The sequence below is a fragment of the Epargyreus clarus genome, unplaced genomic scaffold, assembly GCF_041222505.1.
Source record: "Epargyreus clarus isolate Ecla_fem2 unplaced genomic scaffold, WU_Ecla_fem_2.2 ptg000034l, whole genome shotgun sequence".
NCBI classification, from domain to species: domain Eukaryota; kingdom Metazoa; phylum Arthropoda; class Insecta; order Lepidoptera; family Hesperiidae; genus Epargyreus; species Epargyreus clarus.
This window is the reverse complement of record NW_027332239.1, coordinates 7,634,199-7,657,137: the sequence shown is the minus strand read 5'-3', so window position 1 is coordinate 7,657,137 and position 22,939 is coordinate 7,634,199. Positions and strand designations below refer to the sequence as shown.

The 22,939-nt window shown below is 40.9% G+C and overlaps 1 protein-coding gene across 1 annotated transcript; it reads right to left on the bottom strand.

The window, feature by feature from the left end:
* Nucleotides 1-3,522: 3,522 nt before the first annotated feature.
* Nucleotides 3,523-22,706, bottom strand: Oseg2 (intraflagellar transport protein Oseg2). Its single transcript, XM_073091673.1, has 35 exons — nucleotides 22,608-22,706; nucleotides 21,832-22,003; nucleotides 21,416-21,608; nucleotides 20,908-21,091; nucleotides 20,327-20,461; nucleotides 19,849-20,036; nucleotides 19,084-19,223; nucleotides 18,382-18,458; nucleotides 17,698-17,814; nucleotides 17,111-17,240; nucleotides 16,619-16,749; nucleotides 16,142-16,230; nucleotides 15,916-16,055; nucleotides 15,499-15,623; nucleotides 14,972-15,077; nucleotides 12,816-13,037; nucleotides 12,155-12,327; nucleotides 11,793-11,909; nucleotides 11,481-11,651; nucleotides 11,298-11,366; nucleotides 10,924-11,169; nucleotides 10,495-10,636; nucleotides 9,709-9,916; nucleotides 9,080-9,296; nucleotides 8,540-8,663; nucleotides 8,269-8,380; nucleotides 7,647-7,814; nucleotides 7,271-7,356; nucleotides 6,849-7,063; nucleotides 6,171-6,413; nucleotides 5,997-6,093; nucleotides 5,753-5,893; nucleotides 5,311-5,429; nucleotides 4,894-5,005; nucleotides 3,523-4,545 (listed from the first exon to the last, which is right to left on the bottom strand). Exons 1-35 carry the CDS (start codon nucleotides 22,644-22,646, stop codon nucleotides 4,400-4,402), a joined length of 5,094 nt encoding a protein of 1,697 aa, XP_072947774.1. The 5' UTR covers nucleotides 22,647-22,706; the 3' UTR covers nucleotides 3,523-4,399.
* Between the last annotated feature and the right edge of the window lie 233 nt (nucleotides 22,707-22,939).

The window sequence follows — 22,939 nt, the reverse complement described above, 5'->3', positions numbered from 1 at the left end:
CGTTCATTACGATATTATATCAAAAAATCTAGATATTTTAACGTTTATATTATAACTATCAATTCTAACTCACGTTAGAATCGACTAATTTACGCTTACTATCTTTATATGTTAGTATAAATAAATATTATTCTATATAAGATTAAAATGTATAGATTTATCGACTAACATTGTTGTGCCTCTTGACCCCCGATACCAGATGACTCCTTAGATACTTATACTCGACACATATCCCGCAGCAGCACGCCGCGCGGCCGCCGCGCGCCGCCTTGTGATACGGTATCGGATCTCCCCACTTAACTGTATTTAGCTACGAGTATTATGAATCTTTCTTACCTATTTAGTGTTGTATACTCTACTAAGGCGTCTCTATAGATGTCACTCTACAAGCTATCGTTTCTAAATTCAATTTCCGCGGTGATTACTGAGATGCATCTACCGAATCGTTCTATTTTGTGAAGCCTTTGTGAAATTGCAATAAAATAAAGTTATCAATATGAATATACACTTTTAGAGTCGTATTTAATAGTACTTTCGAATATCTTATAATGTATGCTGATTTATATATGACATTTACTATTTTCAGTAATCATTGTGAAATTGAACTTGATCTACCTAGTACATTAATATATGTGTCAAAGTATATTTAAAATAAATGTGATAACAAATGGGTTTATTATAGCGATATAAATATTGTCTTGATTTTTTTTTCTACTCCCAACCACATTTAGTAATCCCAATAAATTTTAAATAGGTACCTACATGTAACTGATAGTATCAGCTATTGACCATATAAATGTTGATCAATTACACATGAAACCCCATTTCTCACCCCGCCGAGCGAAAATTTTATCTCGGCATGTGATTGTTATGGCGACGTTAACTAAAGAGACTGTTTTGTCTACAAAGTAACAATTATAAGAGAGGTAAAAAAAATACATATTCTTACATGTTACCAAGTTGGCAGGCATAGCGCATATATAGATATATCGTATTGAGGTTGTATTGTAACTCTAAGCCCTCTTTCGCATGAAAGTTTAGCATAAGAATAAGTTGCATTGGAAAGTGTTAGAATCCATTCTGGTTCGACTCCGGTGGCACCACCGCCACACCTATTTCTGCCTCATAACAGCAGTGTTAAGCGCTGCTGTGTTCCGTTTTGAAGGGTGTGGAGACATACTTTTCCGAGGCGTTCTAGTTTAGTCCTCAGAGGTAGCGGCGCATCTGTGGCCGACTTGAGGTAGGAATATCTAATCCTAATGGGGTCGATTACAGATGTTCATGGACGGCAGTAGCCACTTAGTATCAGGTGGACTGCATGCTCGTCTGCTAGTCCTATATTATAAAAAAAAACAAAGGTTGAATATAGCATCAAAATTTTGCATACAAATTAGTACAAGATACGCTAATAGCCATGATGCTATAAGGTGATGTATTGTGTAGAAATAATAGGATATTACATCTCAAATTTAAAACTGTCTGCCGCTTAATAATCAAAATAAGGGGAGTATTCCTATCGCGCGTGTTTCGTGTGTGTATAGTCCGCTCCGAATGTAGAAACGAGTCGCTTCGCAATAGCAAATTGCAGATTTTAGCGGGACGAAGACAGCGCGGGTCCTTCCCGGCACCCGTCCACTGCCCGCTCTTGCCCACGGGTACGTAGCTGCGTTAGTGTGCCCTTACGTTACGAAGTATATGCTAACTAAACCAGCGCGCAACAACTTCAGAGCGGACTAGAAGTTTGGCGAGGACTATACTAGTCTTGCACACGTCGCGTGCCCGTGCCACGGGCACGCGGATGCAATTGAAAAGCAATGCGTTAAAAATCGACGTTTATGCTTTTAAAACGATTTTAATGTCTTGTGTATTCACATGAACGCTTAAAAATTAATTGATTTTTTTCTCGGAGCTGTGAAATGATGTACATAGATTAAATCAATATTTATTTATTAAACATAATATATTCAATTGTCATCATCTGGCAAGCTTACATTCGGTAAAGGGCTGGTAATCGTTGAAGTTGGCGAAGGTGGACTGGAAATGTGTAAAAAACTTTACACAGTATGTCGCCTAGACTCCTGTGCCCCTATTATTTTGATTATCAAAGCGGAATGAACAGACGTGCAACGGACAAGATCGTTTGTATGTTCTGTGCATATGTGTGGGTTCCGAGTTCAGCTGATTAATGTCATGTGTACAGATGGGTGCCGCCCGCGAGTACCGCTGATCTGTAGTCTGTGTAGAGGTTAATTTTGATTGTGAGCACAGCTGAAGAGGATCATTGGTAGATTGCATTGAAAATGTATGAATTACATTCATCATTTCAATTTTTGCTGACATTTTTATATTATCATCCATCTTTTTCAAGGAAAGACAGAATAATTTGTCTTCATCTAGTTCCCAAATCTTTTCTCGTCCGACTGGGCTTGGCTGCACGTTTAGAAAAGCAAAAGGCGATTCAGCAGCGGTATTTTCAATATTTAATGGTGGTGATACGTTACATCCTGATTCATTTCTTGAAGAGTTAGAGTTACCAGAAGTGTTGGCATCTCTGATGTGTGGAACTAAAAATAATAATTGGTCGTAATATCGGTATTTTTTCTTCTCTGCCCAGCTCGTCCATGACCATTCCTTGAACCCTCGTCCTTCACTTTGTCCTAATGTATGTTTCTGGGCATGATACTCACGTCGAAATTCTCCCTTATATTTTTCCACTTCGCTTCAACATCTTCGCCTAAAATTAGATTAATTTTATTTATTTGTACTTCGTTTGTTATCGTCCGCGCCAAACTGTTAGTTCGCTCAGAAGTTGTTGCGAGCAGGTGTAGTAACACAATTTGCTACCTAATAAATGAAAGTTTCCCGAAATTCAAATAATTTATTAATTTTTAACATAATTTTTCACTTAAATACAATTTTATATGAATATTCAGCAGGTCTGAGGATTGTCTACTATCTATTTTTCATACGCCTAAGTGATAAAGGTTGTTCAATGTTCACCCTTAACATTTTTTTTTATTTATATGGCAACACAACGTTTGCAGCTACAGCTAGTTTTATTGAATATGTTCAAAAATATTTATTTGATTGAAAATTCACGTGGAATCTGTTTGCTAATATTACGTGCGCACAACTACGCTTGTCGTACTTAAGCTGTACCGCTACAAATACAATACATAACATAATACATAACATATAATGTACATATGGCAATACATAATAAAATTAGGCACAGACATTTAACAATCTAATGAAATGACAAAAACTGTCAGTGACTGACAGTCACAATTAGTCAAGAGAATATTACAAAATATAAACAAATCGGTGCCCACGTAACAAATGAGTTCGGAATGAAGCATTTCAGAATTTACATTTCTGGCATTTGAGATAAAGTTTACACATATCGGCTATCTGAATAGTATTCTACCTTCCTCGATGTCGGAGGAAGCCAGGGTGCTATTTAGATTGGCTCACTAAGGTTTAGCGAAAAAGTAAGGGTTGTGATGGGAAAAAAATCTATGGGTTCGTACTTATAATTGGTATATAATTTGTTTATCAAACAAACCATTGAAATATTTAAGAAAAATAAAACATATTTTGTACTGAATTTTTTTAGCCAACCCATTTGCAATATATTTAATTTGATATAAAAAATAATTCATCCATTAACCAGTTTGGTGTAGATCGACCTACTCGTATATTGGGATCTTAGACCAATTAGACGATTGTAAAGTTAAAATTTATTTTTCGTATTAAAAAATATTTTTATGAAGTATGCAATGGAAGTAGCTTTTTTAAATTAGAGCGATGAAATTGGGGAAAGAGTTCATATATTACATAGATTAGTAAAGATTACTCACTCCTAACAAGAAAAAGTAACCAGTTTTGACAATTGAAATTGTCATTGTCATCTATTTTCGTGTTTGAAAAATATTAAAAAAGTAATAACTTTTGGATCATTTACGAATGAAACGATATTTCTCCGCACATTTTCTTCGATTTCGTGTTTTTGCATCACTTCACTGCACATGTCGGCATTGTTCCGCGTAAATTACACCATGACAGCCATTAAATGGCTGATACATTTGTCAGCCGTTTAAGCCATTTAATGGCTTCCTTACAAGGCGTTGAGATATCTATACTTATCTATGATATATGAATAAAATACTATTTATGAATCTATGAAAGAGATAATGTGTCTGCTCTGGTGTTACTCGTATATCGATACCTTAATTGGCAAACCAGCCAACTCCACTTTTTTTTAAATGTTTTTTTTTTAATATATTAAGATTTCGTTTAACGCCATTTATTATCAAAATAAATAAAAAAAAATTGAAAAAAGTGGAGTTGGCTGGTTTGCGAATTAAGGTATCAACATGTGGGTCAGCGTACGCGCGCGTCACACGAGCGCGTTGGCGGCGGTGCCGGCGGGCGCGAGCGGCGCGCCGCACCAGCGGGCGAGCGCGCGCATCAGCGCCGCGGCGGCGGGTAAGCTGCGGGCCGCCGCTGCGCACCGCGACCACCACTCGCGGTTCGCGCACCGACCTGACGCACACACGCTTTGTTACTCCCTGCCGTATGTTCGCATGTTATCACAACTACCTATTTATCAATTACATAAGTCCACATATTTTATTACTAACTGGCTTTCAAGTGCGAGTTATAGCAAGTATCGGTCAGTTTTGTTTATGTTAGAATTTATTCCAAATGCTAGATTAAGCTTGAGGTAAACTAGTAATAATACACTACCATTTTATTTAATTCGTAACGAACCGAATCAATTACTACATAAAGTTTATGACAATATTAAAACAAACAAACTATTTTTAACATAGCCATTAAAACTAAGGTAAATATATAAAATTTACGATTAAATATTAATAAATAAATTACCATTAGTAAACGTGACCAAACGTGAGCCAAGAGGGTATCCAGTAAGAACACAGCAAGGTTCATCTGCTCCTACAGTCGAACTATACAATCCACGCCCGTCCACGGGTAGAGTCTGAATAGAAAAAAAAAAAGTAAATACTTGAGGTAATTAAAAGTATTCATTACAAAAAATATATTTCACACACTTCAATAAATATTGTGTACTACCAAATTTGACAACTATGTAAATTTCCCACATTACCCAAACAAAGATACGAGGGTAGATTTTGGAAACGGCTGAACTTTCAATCGTCAAGTTTAATAAAGATAGAGATTTTTTTAGAGAGAAATATGCTACTTTTATTTACTTTTTTTAGGAATTATCTTCAGTTACTAGGTTACCAAGTTTATACACTCATAATAAGTATGGCCAGAGACCTGATCGACCGCCTGGTCCATGGAGACGGCGAGCACCCAGTCGCGCAGCTCGTCCGCCGCGCCGCCGCGCAGCGCGCCGCGCGACAGCAGCAGCGGCGCCCGCGACCAGTCCGTGCACTCTGCACGACAACCACACTGTCTTAAGTTTATGTTATCTAGTCACTGCCCATTGACATCTATAATCAACCCCAGATCTAATGTAATATAATTTATAATGTAAGCAGATAAGTATAAAACAAAAATAGGTATTCGAATAACAATAGAGTGAACGAAAGATTTTCTTTCTCGTATATTCCACATTACTTTCAAGTCAATAATAATACAAAAGTACCGATAACGAACGGCTTGCAAACTCTGGACACAGACCATGACAGATAAATCATAATTTTCGAGTACCAAATCTCACTTACTAAAAATAAAATTAAATCAAACAATATCTTACCAAAATCAGTATAATCAAGTAAATGCGCGGAGTCGTCATCCGCGGCCTCAGCGAGATCCAGGCAATGATTCAGGAATACAAAAGCCTCGCGGGTTCCACTATCTCCTTCCGACCGGATAACCATTCCGCTGACATAATACGCTGTTATAAAATAAAAATATAGTTATTGTTTTGTTTAATCTCTAAATTTATTAAGTTATTTTTAATAGAATAAAATCTATTTCTCATAACATATTGCTCTTACCAATGTCAGCAACGATGATGTCCGTGTAGCGAGGCAGCGCACGCGCAGCTTTGGACGCTATTTGTGGTACGTGCAGTGCCATCAATAAAATCAAGGCCTGTGAATAAAAATAACATAACTTAAAACTCATCTACGCCCGACAATAATTATGGTAACATTTACTATAAGACACACCTGGAGAGTTCTATCATCGGCCCCAGAGGCCACCATAACCGCGGCTGCGTCCTCCATTGCCGCCACTGCCTTGGGCGCAGTGGACACCCGCACCAGTAGCTCGTTGCACACAGCCTGCGCCAGCGTGGCGTCGGCATTGGCCACTGCTGCCCCGTCTGCTAGTAGGTACTGCCGCAACGCCTCTAAAGCCTGCGACAGAGCTTCTGGTACTTCTTCGCTCTCTGTATCGACGCCGTCTAAGCGCTGTGAATGAAATGATTCTTTCTTTACTTCAGAAAAAATACATTAAAAACTAAAACTCAACTACACAAAAATAGCGCTCCTAAAAGTATAAAAAATTATAGCCGTGATCCATCTTGCCATAAGTATAAGGATAAACTTTTCAATGAAATCGTAAATGACGCCAGGTGTGTGGCGCATCTATCGGTCTCGTTGAACAGATGCGCGGACGCATAGTGCGGCGTAACGCAGCGCATACTGCGGCGTAGCGCAGCGCATAGAGCGGCGTAGCGCAGCGCATAGAGCGGCGTAGCGCAGCGCATAGAGCGGCGTAGCGCAGCACGTGCCAACTACACCAGCACCTCTGTCTCCGTAAGTCCGTACCCTCCATGCTTGTGACTTGCGCAGGCACTTGTTTCTCTTAGTACCCATACTGGTAATGTCAGCGGCAGCACATACCGGGCTGGCCTTGAACAGGTGTGCGGCGTAGCGCAGCGCGTAGTGCGGCGCGCGCGGGCCGGCGTGCGCCAGACAGCGCGCCCAGCGCCCGCCGCGCGCCAGCCGCTCCAGCGCCGCCGCCTCCGCGCCGCTCGAGCTCTCCGCGCTGCTCACCGGCGCCGGCGCCTCCTCCTCATGCGCCTCTTCGTATACTTCGGTAGTTTCGATAGCTGGACCTGAATTGCATTATCAATCATAATTAATTACTGACTTTTCATAATCCCGTTTCCGCTGTACGTTTTTAAGTAAATGTATTTAATTTGAATCTGTAGGTTTTCAGGGGAAAATATTTTGATAAAATTATTTCCTGTCTATATAAGCATTTTTTTTATTTTCTAATGGATTTTACAGAGTATCATTAGTATAACTTTAATGTAAATTACCAGCAGCGTCTTCTTCTTCATCAATGCCCTCCATAAGTGCTGCACGAAGTTGTTCACCCACTTCAGTTTGTCCGATTGCAGCAAATCTAAAATTTGGTTTGTAAAACTGATATTGACATTTTATTAATACATACTAACAATTTTAAGTGATTTGAACACTACGACTATCATCAAACCTAAAATTATCATTATTAAGTCTATGTAAGCCACTACCATAAGTAACTTATCTTACTTATTGATTTATGAAAATAGAATCTGGTTATGACCAAAGGAAAAACAAAGTCGTAAGACACTTATTTTTGAGACTAATATATAGCTACCTATTTTCTAAAGAGCATTAGATAAGTTGTGTAAAGTTGTAAACACACGAGCGTACCTTTCAGCGAGCATATCGGCGGCGGTGCGTCGCTGCGCACCGTGCAGGCGGTCGCGCGCGAGGCGGGCGGCCCGCAGCGCCGCGCGCTCGGCCAGCCGCGGCGCGCCGCCCGCCGCGCCCGCCGCGCTCGCGCCCGCCAGCAGCCGCACCGCCTCCCACCACTCCCCCCTGCACCATCACACTCACTTCATATTTTGTTAATACCAACGTCAATAATCAAAATCATTGTATAGTGATTACATAAGAACAAAGATGATGACGAAAGCGAAGATGACAATGATGATAGTAATGATGACATTATTGTCTTCGTCTGCATTATTTAGATCATCATCATCGACGCCTTTATTGTCTTGATCATCACTGTCGTCGTCGACGGCGTCATCATCATCGCTTCATCATTTTCATCATAGCCATCATGATCTACATCGTTATCATCATCGTCATATTCTTCGTCGTTATCAACATTAACATTATCATCATCATCGTTGTGGTCATTATCGCCATAAGGTTAACAAAAGAAATCCACAAACACCGACGACTTATCGTCCAGCATGTCTAGTAAACTTCAAGTTGGCTTGCTAATTCATGTAAGCTGTCGTGATAATATATTTAATTAGCACACCTATCAGCATGATCGGCAGCTCGCTGCAGCAGCGGCGGCACGGTGGGCGGCACGGGCTCGGCGCTGTCCGGCAAGTACTCGCGTGAAACACGAGCAGCTTCTTCCCACAACTCTACAAACCAATTACATTTGTTATACCCTTTTTCTTAATATACCTAGTTACTTGTATAATATGGTTTAAAAGATTCATTGTCATAAATAAAAATGTGAATATTTTAATTTGAAAAATGTGAGTAAATCATATACTTAATGCTATTATCGAACAACTTACCAAGATCTTTATAATGTTGTACAACTTCCCTGGGCCGGTTGGCTCGAATCATAAGAGCCTCGAATTGTGCCAAATCTCCACGCTCAGCTGCGGCGTTTGCGCCTTCCACGAGGACTTCTTCTACCTGTCAAGATTTTCAAGTTAAATGTGATAGTACAAAACTAAGAGTATACTATTACTCCATAAGGGTAACCAAACCTACATGTGCTAACTTCTCGTACAACAAATGTATAACATTTATAAATTCAAAACATGCATTGCTCTCCGTATTCAATAAAAAATACCAAACCAACCAGTGTAATTAATAATCACCACTTTTACTTAAAAACCAACCGCGCCTCCGCCAGCTCCGCTACCTAAAACTAGTACAAACCTTGCACCTTAACCGAGCTCAGCTCCACTGTAGTGATGTCGCAGGCTCTTGTGTTGTTGAAAGGCGTGTTTATTGAACGAAGGCTTTATTATAACTATTTAATATTACTCTTACACTAACTTATATACTATTTGACTCAGCTCTACACCACATCCACTCAGACGTACCATATGCGTAGCGTGTTGTTCGGCGAGCGCGAGCGCCCGCTGGTGGTGTCCCTTGGCGAGCCACATGCGCACGGCGTCGTCGGCCGCGGCGGCGCGCAGGAAGGCCGCCTCCGCCTCGTCCGGCCGCTCCTCCGCCAGCGCCGCCGCCTCGTGCCGGCACACCTCGCGCTTCGTGATGCCGCCGCCCAGCGAGCTCAGCTCCATTGCTATATCCCACCTGGACATTGAAACCATAAAAAGTATACAAAATTGTTAAATACAAGGAGAGAGTACATTTTTGAATAGTAAATTCTTGGAATTAAAAACGCAGCCAATTGTTTTCAGAAGGAGATTATAATTCCATATGAGGAAGCAGTTATGAAAATGATGTTGAATAAACATTCCGTAATCTAATGAATTGTGCTGCCAATTTCAAATTTTATAGCAAAAACAACAATACTGAATGTATTGTAACGGAACAAAAACCACACACCTCATTTGTTGGTATTGTTGCATTATAAAAAAATTAAAAAATATAAAAACTTTAATACAAATTATATAAAAGTATATTTTTTGTCTGCCATAGCCCCTACCTGTTCGATGTCGGACATAAAGAACAAAGACAGTAAATTGCAGTAAGCGTGCGCTACCTCTGCGCCTGCAGCGCCCAGCGCGCGCCGATGGCGGCCATGCCGCGCGCGGCGAGCAGGCGCGCAGCGGGCGCGGCGGCCAGCGCGGCGGCGCGCTGCAGCGACAACTGCTGCTGCGCCGCGGCCGGCGCGTGCGCGCGCGCCACACGCTCCGCGCTCTCCCACTGACCCGCCGCGCGGTACATCGCTATCGCGCTCTTCCAGTCACCTACAACCAAACAAACATTATACACGATGATTTTTTCAAATAGGCCGTCAAGGCCAAATCCGAAACTATAAGGATTAGCGAAATATGCTAAAGGGAATTACGAGGCCGATTTTTGATAAAACTGAAACTGCATCATCCATTTTTGAAAATATCTTTTTTTCCTAGCCGGTAATCGAACGAAATCATTTAAAAAAAAGCAAGTATTGAATCCAAAGAAAATTCAAAATAAAATTTGCAAATGTCGGCGACTTTACTTGCTTGAATTACCTTTCGCGCAAATCCTTTTAGCTTTTTTAGATACTGGAATAACAAACACGCTTTCATATTTTACTATTAATAGAATTTTAACAATTGACCAACATTAGTGGAACTTTCCTACGACGAAAAAGGACTCTACAAAAATATAAAGTTGCACAAAGACGTCTTAGCGCCTTCGTCTTTAACACGTATGTGTGTATAGTTCGCGCCAAACTGCTAGTCTGAAGTTGTTGCTAGCAGGCGTAACCATACAATTTGCTATGGCGAACGCGACTCATTGCTATATTCAGAGCGGACTAGCTGTTGCACGCGGACTGTACCGGCTTGAAGGTAATAGTTTTCTGCGGCGCGCAGGTCGCCGGCGGCGTGCAGCGCCTGCGCCACGTGGCGGCGCGTGGCCTCCAGCAGCGCGCCGCGGTGCGCGCCCACCAGCCGCAGCATCGCCTCGTACTGGCCCGCCTCCTGCACACGTATGGAGATATCTCGTTCACCAAATGCAACAATGCAACATATGGCAATAAATATACCTTAATTATAATTAAAATGTGGAATTTCAATACATAAAAAATATAGTGAATTCAGTATCTACAGGTCTAAAAATACTGGTTTAAATCAATCAACGTAATTAAAAAATAAATTACTTAAACGCTTGTTGCTAAACTTACATTTTAATCGACTTTTTACACGATGTCTTTTATGCATCATATTAATACTGTAACGACTACTTAAATACGCCTCCACATACTCACCTTATACATAGATATAGCCTCATCCGGATCCCCGAGGCCTATGTAGATGTGCTCAGCCTTCCTGAGCTGGCCGTCTTGTCGCAACTGTTGCGCCAGCGGGATGTAGATGTCTCTGGTGTGTTCTTCAGTCAGGTGCGCTGCGGCGAGGCGGAGGCCGTCCGAAACACGTCCCGCCGTGTTGTATGCGCGAACGCAACGTTCCGCCATGCCCGAAGATGTTAAGATTTGTTCCGCTGTTTCCCATTCCTAATCATATCGAATATATCTTAATAATAAATAAATATATCAACATGAACAAAATTCATATATAATATATGATTAAAAACAAAAAATCTTTCTGTCTATCTCGTATGTAGCATTAGTAAATAGCTTACTTGTGAAGACATGAAGTGATCAGCCAATTGTTCACATTGTTCTCGAACGGAATCCTTGTCATCGATAACCTAAAAATACGTAGACATTAATAAATTTTTAAACTTGGGTAAAAAATATACGATCATCAATATAAGTACTTTACAAATAAGCACTCAATTAGATATCATTGTAGAACATGCAACCTGCAGTATCTGCAAAGCCTTCCGATAATGATGTGCCTTTAGCGCCGCTGCCAAAGCGTCGGTGGTCCGTCCAGCCTCTATGAGGTGTGGCACGGCGGCGCCCGGCTGCCGCGTAGACACCAGCCACGTCCCCCACTCGCCCTCCAGGCGAGTCACCTCACCTGGACACGCCTAAGCAGAGGGTATTAATATTAAACTCCATCAAATCAGATGGAAGTAGTAAACAAGCTTCTTGTAAACTATCAAGTAACAAGCAACCAGAGGTTAGCAACGAAAAAAATATCCAAATTCAAATACGTTAAGACGACTTACCTCTCTAGCAAGTTGTACTGCTCGTGCATAGTTGTTACCCTTGGCGTAATACTCAACAGCAGTTTTTGTGTCTCCTCTTTTCTCCGACAACTCCCCTGCCATTTCCCACCATTCCTCCTAAAATATGAAATAAGACAATATCGTAATTGGTACTAAGTATTTACGTCATCACTACATTTCATTAATTTTAATCAATTCTTGAAATTGCTTTAAAACAAATGGTTTCAAATTCGAATAATTTCTTTGCCCAGGCGTGCTCCGCTCCGCGTACGTAGCCGCGCAATCACCAGCGTGCCCATCACGCCCATGCGACCTGCGCACACGCAACGCTACCTGCAGCACCTGCAGCAACGCTACGTCACCTGCAGCAGGCGGTCCCGCACGTCGCGCAGCAGGTCGTCGTCGCGCAGCAGGTGCGGGTGGTGCAGCAGCGCGGCGGCGGCCCGGCGCGCCCGGCCGCCGCGCGCCCACACGCGCACCGCGCCGCGCACGTCGCCGCCCGCCGCCAGCGCCGCGCCCGCCGCGCCCACGCGACCTGCGCACGTACAACAACACGCCAAAGTAGAGTGAAATCAATACCCACGACGATGGGTCAGTGCATATGATACTACCTTGTACCCTCTCTCTCGACGCAACACACTTTGAAGAACGGTAAAATTTCACAGTTCAGTTTCGTTTTTCATTACGTGTGGGATTAACCCCTCGAACTTTGTATCACAAAATACGATCATAATTATTTGAATCGCTACTGACTATAAAACTAATAATACGTTAAAAAAGCATTTATTTATTAATCAATGTTAAAAATGTTATGTATTTTGAGCATGGATAAAAACAAAAGCTTACTTTACCGTATTTTTTTTCTTTCTGCATTGAAAGTGGTCCTTCGAACCGGATAATTGTTTACTTATCAAAATTTGTTGTTTTTTTTCTTTATAATTTAATTTAACTAATTAGTTAATTGTAATTACAACAGAATAAATATACATTAACACACTATTACTTATATTAATAAAACTTTACCAGTAGAAGTCAAGTAGTCCATGTGTTGTTGTTTCAATGTCGCCACGGAAGCCCGATCTACTTTTTCAGCTAAAGCTATAGCATCTGTCCATCGATTGAATTGTTTGTACATATTGATGGCCAGTTCTGGATTCCCAGCCTTCTTGGCGTAATACTCTTCTGCTGCGGATAGGTCGCCTGCGAATATTGCTAGACGAGCACGCACTAGAGGGCTACTTAATCCTGAAAGTTTAAAGTACAGAAAAATATTTTTTATTATTGTCATCTATATATATAAAAGAAAGTCGTGTTAGTTACTCCACTTATAACTCAAGAACGGCTGAACCGATTTGGCTGAAAATTGGTGGAGAGGTAGCTTAGAACCAGGAGACGGACATAGGATACTTTTTATCCCGTTCGACCGCGTTTCCTTGAAGTCATTTTATAACTCAAGAACGGTTGAACCGATTTAGCTGAAAATTGATAAAGAGGTAGATTAGAACCAGGAAACGGACATAGGATACTTTTTATCCTGTTCGACCGCGTTTCCGTGAATAAATAAGAGTTGAAAGTTTGTATTAAAGTCCCCCAGTTTTGATGCAAATCTATATGAAAATTGGTATTTGATAGGATTTCGATAGAAAGTAATTAAATATCTATTTTACGATATTTGCAAAATCAACCCTTAAGTTGGTTAAGTAGGGGTTGGAATTTTATATTAAAATCCGTTAATTTGGAAGCAAAAACTGTAAAAATTTGCATTTGGCTTTAGAAGACACTTCGTTTAGAAATCGGCAGATTTTGAAGCAAAGTCTATGAAAATTGGAATTTAGCTTTTTGATTCAAAATAATAGAACACATTTTTCACCGTTTTTGGAAAATCAACCTTTAGGGTCGTTTAATCGGGTATGGAACTTTAATTTAATATCCGTTAATTTGGAGCACTAAGAAAATTATCATAAGACATAATGAAGCATCTGAGTCACTGTTTGTTTTTTTTTGATCAACCCTTAAGACTGTTATAAATCGCCTTTCTATTTACACACCTGTTTCAGCATTTTTAGCTATTCAACAACCCGATTAGAGTACTATAAGTAAATAAACTTTCTTTAAAAAAAACCGTTATTGAAGTTATAGGTACTTCTTTTCGCGTGTTTGTAAAAAAAATAACAAAAAATACAACCGACTTCTATGTCACTACAAAGTAAAAAATAATTCGAACGAAATATATTGAGCGCCGACTTCAGAAATATGTACTAAACCAACATTTATTTGAATTATTTTTTACTATGTAGTGACATAGATGTCGGTTGTATTTTTTGTTAAATTTTTTTTACCCTTTTTAGTGATGACATAATAACATTTATATTAATACAATATAAAATTGTATAAACGTGATCATGAATTAAGGTACGGTCTGAATTTACATTGATTGGAACCGCCCGCTCGCAGGGCGCTGCCGCGCCCTGCCCGCTTAGTTTTATATTGTCTTATGTGTTCCAACCTAACCTAACTAAATAGTCAATGATTTGCAATTTCATTAGAACCTCCTACACCAAATATCTTCAAACACGACTCAATTATTCCCATCGGTTGAGGAGTTACATATTTTGTCTCCGAGCCACATTATCAGACCCTTAAATAGTCAATGATGAACTGACTTTGCAATTTCGTTAGAACTTACACCAAATATCTTCAAACACAACTCAAATATCCCCATCGGTTGAGGAGTTACATATTTTGTCTCCGAGCCACATTATCAGACCCTTAAATAGTCAATGATGAACTGACTTTGTAATTTCATTAGAACCTACAATAAAAAATAACACAATAAAAAAATAATTATTAAAATCGGTTCACTAACGGCGGAGTAATTCGTGTACATACATAAAAAAAAAGATACCGGCCGAATTGATAACCACCTCCTTTTTGAAGTCGGTAAAAAAATAACAGAGTGCAGAGAGGTAGAGTGAATTTTATTTAATTGTATTTTTTATTTTCCTGTTCTCCTGTGGCCATTTCCTAATATTTACCAGTAGTTTATGGACATAATACATAAATTACACGAGTGAAACCACGAGGTACAGATAGTCACTCATAATTAGGTGGTACGAAGTTCACCGGGTCATCTAGTATCATATAAATTCAAGTAACATTACTTATAATTGATTTGGTACCTGTGTCAACGTCTCCGTCTCCTTCAGCAGTAGCCAATTCAATGGTCTTGTCCAGATAAAATGTGCGCGCTTCATCACCAACTTCTCGATAGCACTTTGCCGCCAGCTAACAGAAACCGAAAATATATATAACTTATTTCATCACTCACACACACAAGTTTTTAACTTGTAAATAATGTATACTTACTTACTGCAAATTTAGATTGAGGTAATTGAGGATATTCATAGCTTACATTGTGAGTTCACTGTTAAGTTAGGACCAAAATTCTGGTCAATTCAGGAGCCTTGTACCTACATTTATCATCGAAAATTGAGACGTGTCCATTCAGAAAGTTCGGTTTTCGTGGGTACAGAGATCTCCAAGATGCTTTCACAGATACGAATTTCGCCAGATACGAATGCTTAGGATGGAGTTTACCTGCAGACGGTCAGCGCGTCCGTTCGGAAAGTTTTGATTTCATGGATACAGAGATCTCCAGGATGCTCCCACAGACACGAATTCCATACAGATCCAGGGTGCAGTTTACCTGCAGGCGATCAGCAGCGAGCGCGTGGTCCGCCAGCCGGCGCCAGAGCGCGGTGACGTCAGCGCCCGCCGCGCCCTCCAGGTACGACGCGCACGCTGACAACTCGCCGCTGCGGAGACCTGTGTCTAAACGAACAATTATCTTACCTACGTCAATTCTGCAACTATAAACATAATCACGTGGATAGCAATAAGTGACGGTAAACAAGTATACCGTAAAGGATTAAGGTTGTCTTCGTAATTTTTACAATTTGGTCATTTGGTCAATCTAGCTGACTAAAAGAACAGTGGTACTTTGAACTTGTTGACGTCAAGAAGATTCCATTTATATTGATACGAAAGTCTTTTAATCTACCTCTGATCAAAATTGAAAGATTATTGTAAATTTGCGTTGTGCCTCGTCGTCACAAATACTTACTAAAGGCCAGCCGGTGTTCGTCCAGCTGTACGTATGGTAGCTGGCCACCCTCCAGAAGGACTCTGTTCTCGCGCACGTCCACAGCCACACCACCACCGCACTCCGCCATTTCCACGCTGTCGATTTCCCATGCGCTGTACCTATTTGATACAAGTGATATGATATAATTGGTAAACTTTTTGACAGAATTAAATTTTATTACTTAGTGTTTTATTTTGTATCTTACCAAATAAGTAAATGAGTCGGAGTTTGAGCTACAACAGCATCACTGTTTTCTATCCACTGCACGAAACTGACACCGCTCGCTATGATCTCCTATGAGTCAACAAATTATCATATTAATAACTGCACTGGATACAGGTAGCCAAGTAGTGAAGTTTATCATCTGCACGTGACAATACTATTTTACCATATTTATTCTTATCGAGGATTGAAATATTAATAGGACAATGATGTTGATGACATGTGTACATTGTTGTATGTACCATGTATGTATCGCGTGTACCTTGCCCCATAAAGTATCACGTGTACCTTATCCCTACACGTCACGTGTACCTTGCCTGCACGTATCGACGTATAGTCCGGTGCCAAAATGCCAGGACCGCTCCCGAAGTTGTGAATAGTTCTAATATCTACAATTTGCTATTGTGACGCGAGTCTTTTCTACATTCGGAGGGGACTAGCAGTTCGGCGCGGCCTCTACCTTCTCCCCGGAGTGCAGGCGCAGCAGCGCGAGGCGGCGGCGCGTGTCGCGCAGCAGCAGCAGGTGCGCGCTCTCGTTCAGCTCCAGCCAGTCGATGCGCGCCTCGTGCCACCACTGCCCCACCTGGGCACCTGGGATGTAAAACAAATAAGTGTACCAATTCCGACCTGTGATAGTAAAGTATATGCACATTTGAAGGGCGATGGACGATAAAATCAGGATACTTTTTACAGCATTCCTGGATATGTAAGTTTGCCCAAATTACGTCCCAAACGTCCAATTTACCATGGGTGAAACTTTTTGAGAGCAGCAATATTTCACAGGGGGACATCCTTTTTTTTAAAACTTAATCTCCGGGTGTCAACTTTAACCTGCGACCTAGAATATGCTGTTAGTTTTTCAACGTCGTTTTTCTTCACCGTTAGAAATAACTTGTCTTATTGAACACCCACAACACTCCCGCACACAAAACAATGTACACATTGCGCGTACCGGTGGCGAGGTCGACGACGGCGAGCGTCTGGCGGTCGAGCAGGTAGGCGAGGCGGCGGCGGCCCGCGCCCGACGCGCCCTCCTCCATGCGCACGCTCACCACGTGCGGGCTGCCGCGCTCCGTGCGCACCTGCAATCAATGCCCGTGTGTTTTATGCTTCGCTTCATACCGTGTGTAGGAATCTAAAATACACATGTATAATTGTGCATAAATAGGAAGATTTTTAACATCCGTAATTAATATTCCTTATGGATGGTTCTATACCTATAAGTAACTACGATTGGCTTAATAATTTGTGTTCTTAATATATTTTAAAAATTCCATAGGTAAAAGGCAAAAATCGAACATTTGTACTCGGGAGACTGCATACATTTGTAGGTAAAATATATGTATTTGAAACTGAAAAAATAAATAATATAATTGAAATAGGTAAGTAGTACTCAATCACACAAATCTAACTCATTTCTCAAGAGAAACAGTGTTAAATTCAGATTGCACTACAATTATATGTAGTGCAATCTGAATCTGAATGACTCATCATCAAACGAACTGGTTCACTGCACGCTACAATAATAAACAACGTTACGGTGTGCAGCACGCGGTCGACGCCGCACTCGACGACGCTGAGCTCGCCCGCGCGGTGCAGCACGCACACGCCGCCCGCCACCGCGTGCACGCGCTCGCCGCTGCCGCTCCACGGGATCTGTATATAATACAGGTAACTAAGCACATCATGTCTTCGTTCGGAATAACATTGTGATAATGTTGTGTTCTAGTTTAAAGAAGAGGACTGGTCTGGCCCGATTGTAATACAGAAGCGCAAAGAATTCTAACTTATTATTCAAAAGTAGAACTGGGCAAATCCCTCCACGCTTCATCCATAATGACACTAAAACTACACATATTTCTATCATGGGTATAAAATAGTAAGAAAACACTGTTGCGTCATTTGAAGAGTTGATATTAGACATTCCGCCTCCACTAACCGACCTTTCCAAATCCTGAGAAGTAGCAATTAATTGACTACTAATGAACTACTTATATGTTTTTTTGCGACTTTGTAATCGACAGTTGTGAAGTAAAACATATGTATTGTACTGCCATCCTAAATAACGGATCTGGCACAAGTAGGTAACGTAATTACGAAATTAAAATCACATTTGCAATTGTTAAACACATGTGTTACAATTAAACAAACAAAATAACTATTTATCATCAGCGATACATCACTATATTCATAACTTAGTAAAATTAATGAAAACGAACCCACCTCACTTGTCAACCCTCGCGCGAGGTCGCACAGTATTAACGTGCTGTTAGTGCGACACACCGCGTACCAGTCGTTAGCTAGAAATTAAGATTGTTTCAGAATTCCTTATTTATTATCTTCTAAAATAGAGATGGTTATCCATCTTTTTAATGTTGCAGGACAAAAAGGACATTAACCATACTGCAGTCTCTACGTGGTGCAAAGCAAGTAGTCGTTAACCGTAGGTAAACAAATAGGGTAGCATGGATTGAAGCCATCTGGAGGAGGTAAGTCAAAGCTAAAAAGGTTTTCTCGTCATCCATATATAAAAATTGTTGGCCTCTAAAAAATACCGCGGATCCTAAGCCGAGATAGACTAAATGCGACGAAGAATAACATATTTAATTTTAAAACATATTAAGTATTTATTGATATTAAATAGGGTATAGTCCGCGTAAAACTGCTAGTCCGCTCTGAATATAGAAATGAATCGCGTCACCATAGTACTACACCTGCAACAACTTCATAGTGGACTAGCAGTTTGGCGCGAACTATACAGAGGTTTGTGTTTGTTTGGGCGTTAGGCACTCGAGTAGTACCCATAAATTCAGTAGAGATGTAACTCAATCATAAAAGCGATGTATGTGAGTGAAATGTCCGTGCGTATATGTTGACGTGCGTGCAGTAAACAAAGTTAGAGCACAGTATAAGGATATAATTTACCGAGGAAGCGCACGCTGTGTATGTGCGCGGCGTGAGTCGTGGCGACGGCGAGCGGCGGCGCGTCGCGCGCCACGCGCTCCAGCAGCACGCGGCGCGCGCCCGCCTGCCGCACCGACACCGCGCCGCGCCACACCCACCGCCTGCGCGAGCAACACACGCTGCAGATATGTGCTTACTCGCGGTTTTAACTTTCTTATGACACTTAACTTAATGAAGCAAATGTGTTACCTAATGAAAATTAGTTTCAAATATATTGCCAAGCTCATATTTGTAATTCTAAGAATGTACTTATTTATATCTACTACTTAGGTAGATTTCTTCAAGCAAGGTGACTTCGGTGACTGAGTAAATTCAGGCAAAAGATCATCTATTAATTAAAAATAATGTATCGCTTTCATAACGTGATATTTTTACGTGGGCGGCCGTGGGTGGCCGCACAACTTACAGCAGTAAGTTAAAAATAATAAAAACGTGCATTTTACTGTGGTTCATAACTAATCTGTCATAGATAATTGCCAATAGAACGATTGTAATATTTAAAATATCAAGCATTCCACGCTTTTTACTCTGAATTGAATTATTATTTTAATAACTTCAATTATTTTCTAGTTTTTAGACCGATTAACAATAAAAGTATAATATTTAGTTATTTTTTAAACTATTATTTATTTAATAAATGTCTTGAATCCATTCAAGTCAAACTTTAACCACATACTCGCAAGGCCACCAAGTACCAGCGTCGCACACACTCATATTCAGCTCTACCTGAGCACGGCCTCGAGCACGAGCACGGCGCCGGCCTGCGAGGCGACGGCCAGCCGCGTGCCGTCGCCGCTCCAGGCCAGCGCGCGCGCCGCGAGCAGCCGCGGCACGCCCAGCGCGCACAGCTCCACGGCGCCGGACGGCCGCACCTCGCCCACCAGGCACCCGTCGAACACGCCGAACGCGATCGTCTTTCGTCAAAATATTATCATTAAATTGGCAATAATTTCTACCACTTTTCAAATTATAAAATGTTTCTGGACTAATGTAAAATCATTCGAAATAGGACATTTTGCTTTCCCAAAATGAGTTTTTTTATTCAAGTTAATTTCGGTTACTTTTCAGGTAATTAAAATAAAATAACAAATTGCAACGTGTGGTATTTCTTTCAATACTGATGCAAGACGAGCGATTTCTACCAAAAAATCCTTAATGTACAGTAGGTAACAATATTTGTCTATTAATCATAAAATCTGGTCACCTGTCCAGAAGGACTAGCCGCCACGGCGGTGAAGTCCCTCCGGTCTGGCGGCAGCGCGGGCTCCACGCTACGCAGCAGTGCGCCTCGCTGCGCTTCGTACACGGCCACGCGCCCGTCGCACGATCCAACTATCAGCTGAACAAATCACCAACATCTTTAACAGTACCCTTATTTAAAACGCTTAACAAACATAATATGTACCTTCTTACATAAGGTGCCAATTTACTTACCTAATATAACAATCTACTTATATACACAAAGTGGCAACTTACTTATGTTTTTCTTATAATAAAGTAAGTAAGTAAAGTAAGTAAGTAGCAAACGAGTACTAGAGTCCATCTGATGGTACAGGATTAGATATTCCTACCAGAGGTCGCCCACGTATGCGCCGCTACTCCTGAGGACTAAACTGAAACGCCTAGGTCTCCCTTACTACACTTCAAACCAGAACACAGCAAAGCTTAACACTACTGTTAAGCAGAAATAGATGTGGCGCTGACGCCGCCGGAGTCGAAACATAAAAGGTTCTACCACCAAATTTTATGTGGCAATCGACTTACGTAGGGTGGAACTCCACTTACATAAGGCGGCATGAGCACCAACGCGGTGGGCGGCAGCGCGTACCGCAGCAGCAGCCTGCCGTTGAGGTAGAGCGTGCCGTCCGCGTGGCCCGACGCCAGCGCGCCGTCGCGGCCCGCCAGCGACACGCAGCACGCGCCCGCCGTCCACACGCTCGAGCTCTTGTTGCTCTTGCAGTCCAGGCCCCTGTGAATTATACTTACCTTATTTGTATCGTAGGTATACATAAACACTGTACATAACCCTGTGCGCTCCCACGGCACCGGTAATGGTTCCCCCTCGTTAACAAAAAAAGAAGGTAATATAAAAGCTGTTCAGTTTTGTATCGTACAAATATGCTTTAAGACGACAGTGGGGATCTTTGCCACAAAAGTCGCGAAGAATCTAAAATATAAGACTGGCATAAGAACGCGATTGTTCTGGTTCTTGCAAAAAAAACCAAGCTGCAGCATTTAATACGATGGATTTATTTCACAACACATTAAATCGTTTACATTTAATCTACATCACCTAATTTTACCATCGCTGGTGCCAGTGAAAAAGCCATTTTCCGTAGGCAACAATTTCATGGGCGCTCCAGTGAGCGGGAACTTGTTGCAGATCACCTTCTTGCCGCTCCAGTCTGCGCCCACCCGGTACACGAACACCATGTTGTCACTCTGAGCCACGCCCAGCAGCTCCGAATTCTCACTGAACGCTAAACCTGTACAGTAAATCGATGTCTTCCAAAATACTAATGGAACTTTTATTACAACTTCAACAACTATAAAATTAAAATATTTAAGACTTCTTTCAGTCGGACTTCTTCTATCATCGGCAATTAATATCGAGTGTTGTTCAGGTAACCCACACTTAACCCGAGTAGGGATAGAGAACGTTTAAGAGTTAAAGGATTGCATAAAGGTTAATATAGTTCCTCCAGTCACCCGTAATGACATAGGACTTCTTCCCAGCAGCAGGATCCGCGGGCTTGGTGCTGAACTTGTCACGACGCACGCCCTCGCTATCGAACAGCAGCACCAGACGCTCGCACGTCGCCACCGCCAGCTTCACGTTGTTCGGCGACCAGCTCATATCTGCTATGGGGCTGTCGTGATCCTGGATGAAGGGATATGGCATTGACAAATGTGAGAGACAGTGTCTTCTGTAGATACTGATATACTATGGAATTTTACTTATGGAATTTTCTCTTTAGTTATAAATTTATTATTGCCTATTTATTTTATTACATTTTCTCTTCGAGAAAACCTTGATCTAACTGAGGGCAAGCCTCATCAATAAACACTATATAAGAAGGTAATAGCGGCGGACTTAGATCGGTGTTTAGGGGCACCCCAAGATCAAGGGCCCAGGGTGGACCGCCCCTTCAACGCCCGCCCCCCACTTTAAGCCGCTAGAGGAAATTAGGTACACAATTTTTTATATCGGTTCCTCTGTCCAAAATCCGCTACTGATACTCAATCCAAGACGCCTATGGAAATAAATGGTTATTATATTACTGTATAAATGGTTATTATATTACTGTATAAATTTATATGTATATAATTATATATTTATACCACGGAAAAATATTGTTCCGTGTTTTATACTATTATTTACCTATTTAATTGTACTCCTTCAATGTTTGTCATTCCTAAAGATAATATTGTTATGTGTAATATTATTTATGTGTTGATTTATATAGATTTAAATAATTATATACCTGTGCTTCTAGAAGAGTTTTCGAATATTTTAAACGCATTTTTAAGGTTTCACTATCTTCGTAGATAAACAATTTCAAATAAGTGTGTAATGAATTACGTTGCCAAGCAACTAGAGACTACAAAACACGCAGATTACATTTTCAATTTTGCCACCATAACTTATACTATAGACTTTGATTTACATGTACAAAAAATATTTATCTGTATTTATGCTTAATTGCTTATACTTTATAATCGAAATTATTTAAAATTTGTGTTTGAAATATGTTTTGGGCAATAATAAATAATTATAAACTAAAAAATATATATTTAACTAAACTATGCATGTATC

Bases quoted from the DNA above. Each gene is read 5' to 3' on its own strand.
- Oseg2 (XM_073091673.1), bottom strand. From the start codon at position 22,646: ATGCGTTTAAAATATTCGAAAACTCTTCTAGAAGCACAG. The intron at 21,609-21,831 runs GTGACTGGAGGA...TTTACTGTACAG, and splicing joins GAAGTCCTATGTCATTACGG to GTTTAGCGTTCAGTGAGAAT. The intron at 13,038-14,971 runs GTACCAAATCAA...TTAAACTTTCAG, and splicing joins AGACGGAGACGTTGACACAG to GATTAAGTAGCCCTCTAGTG.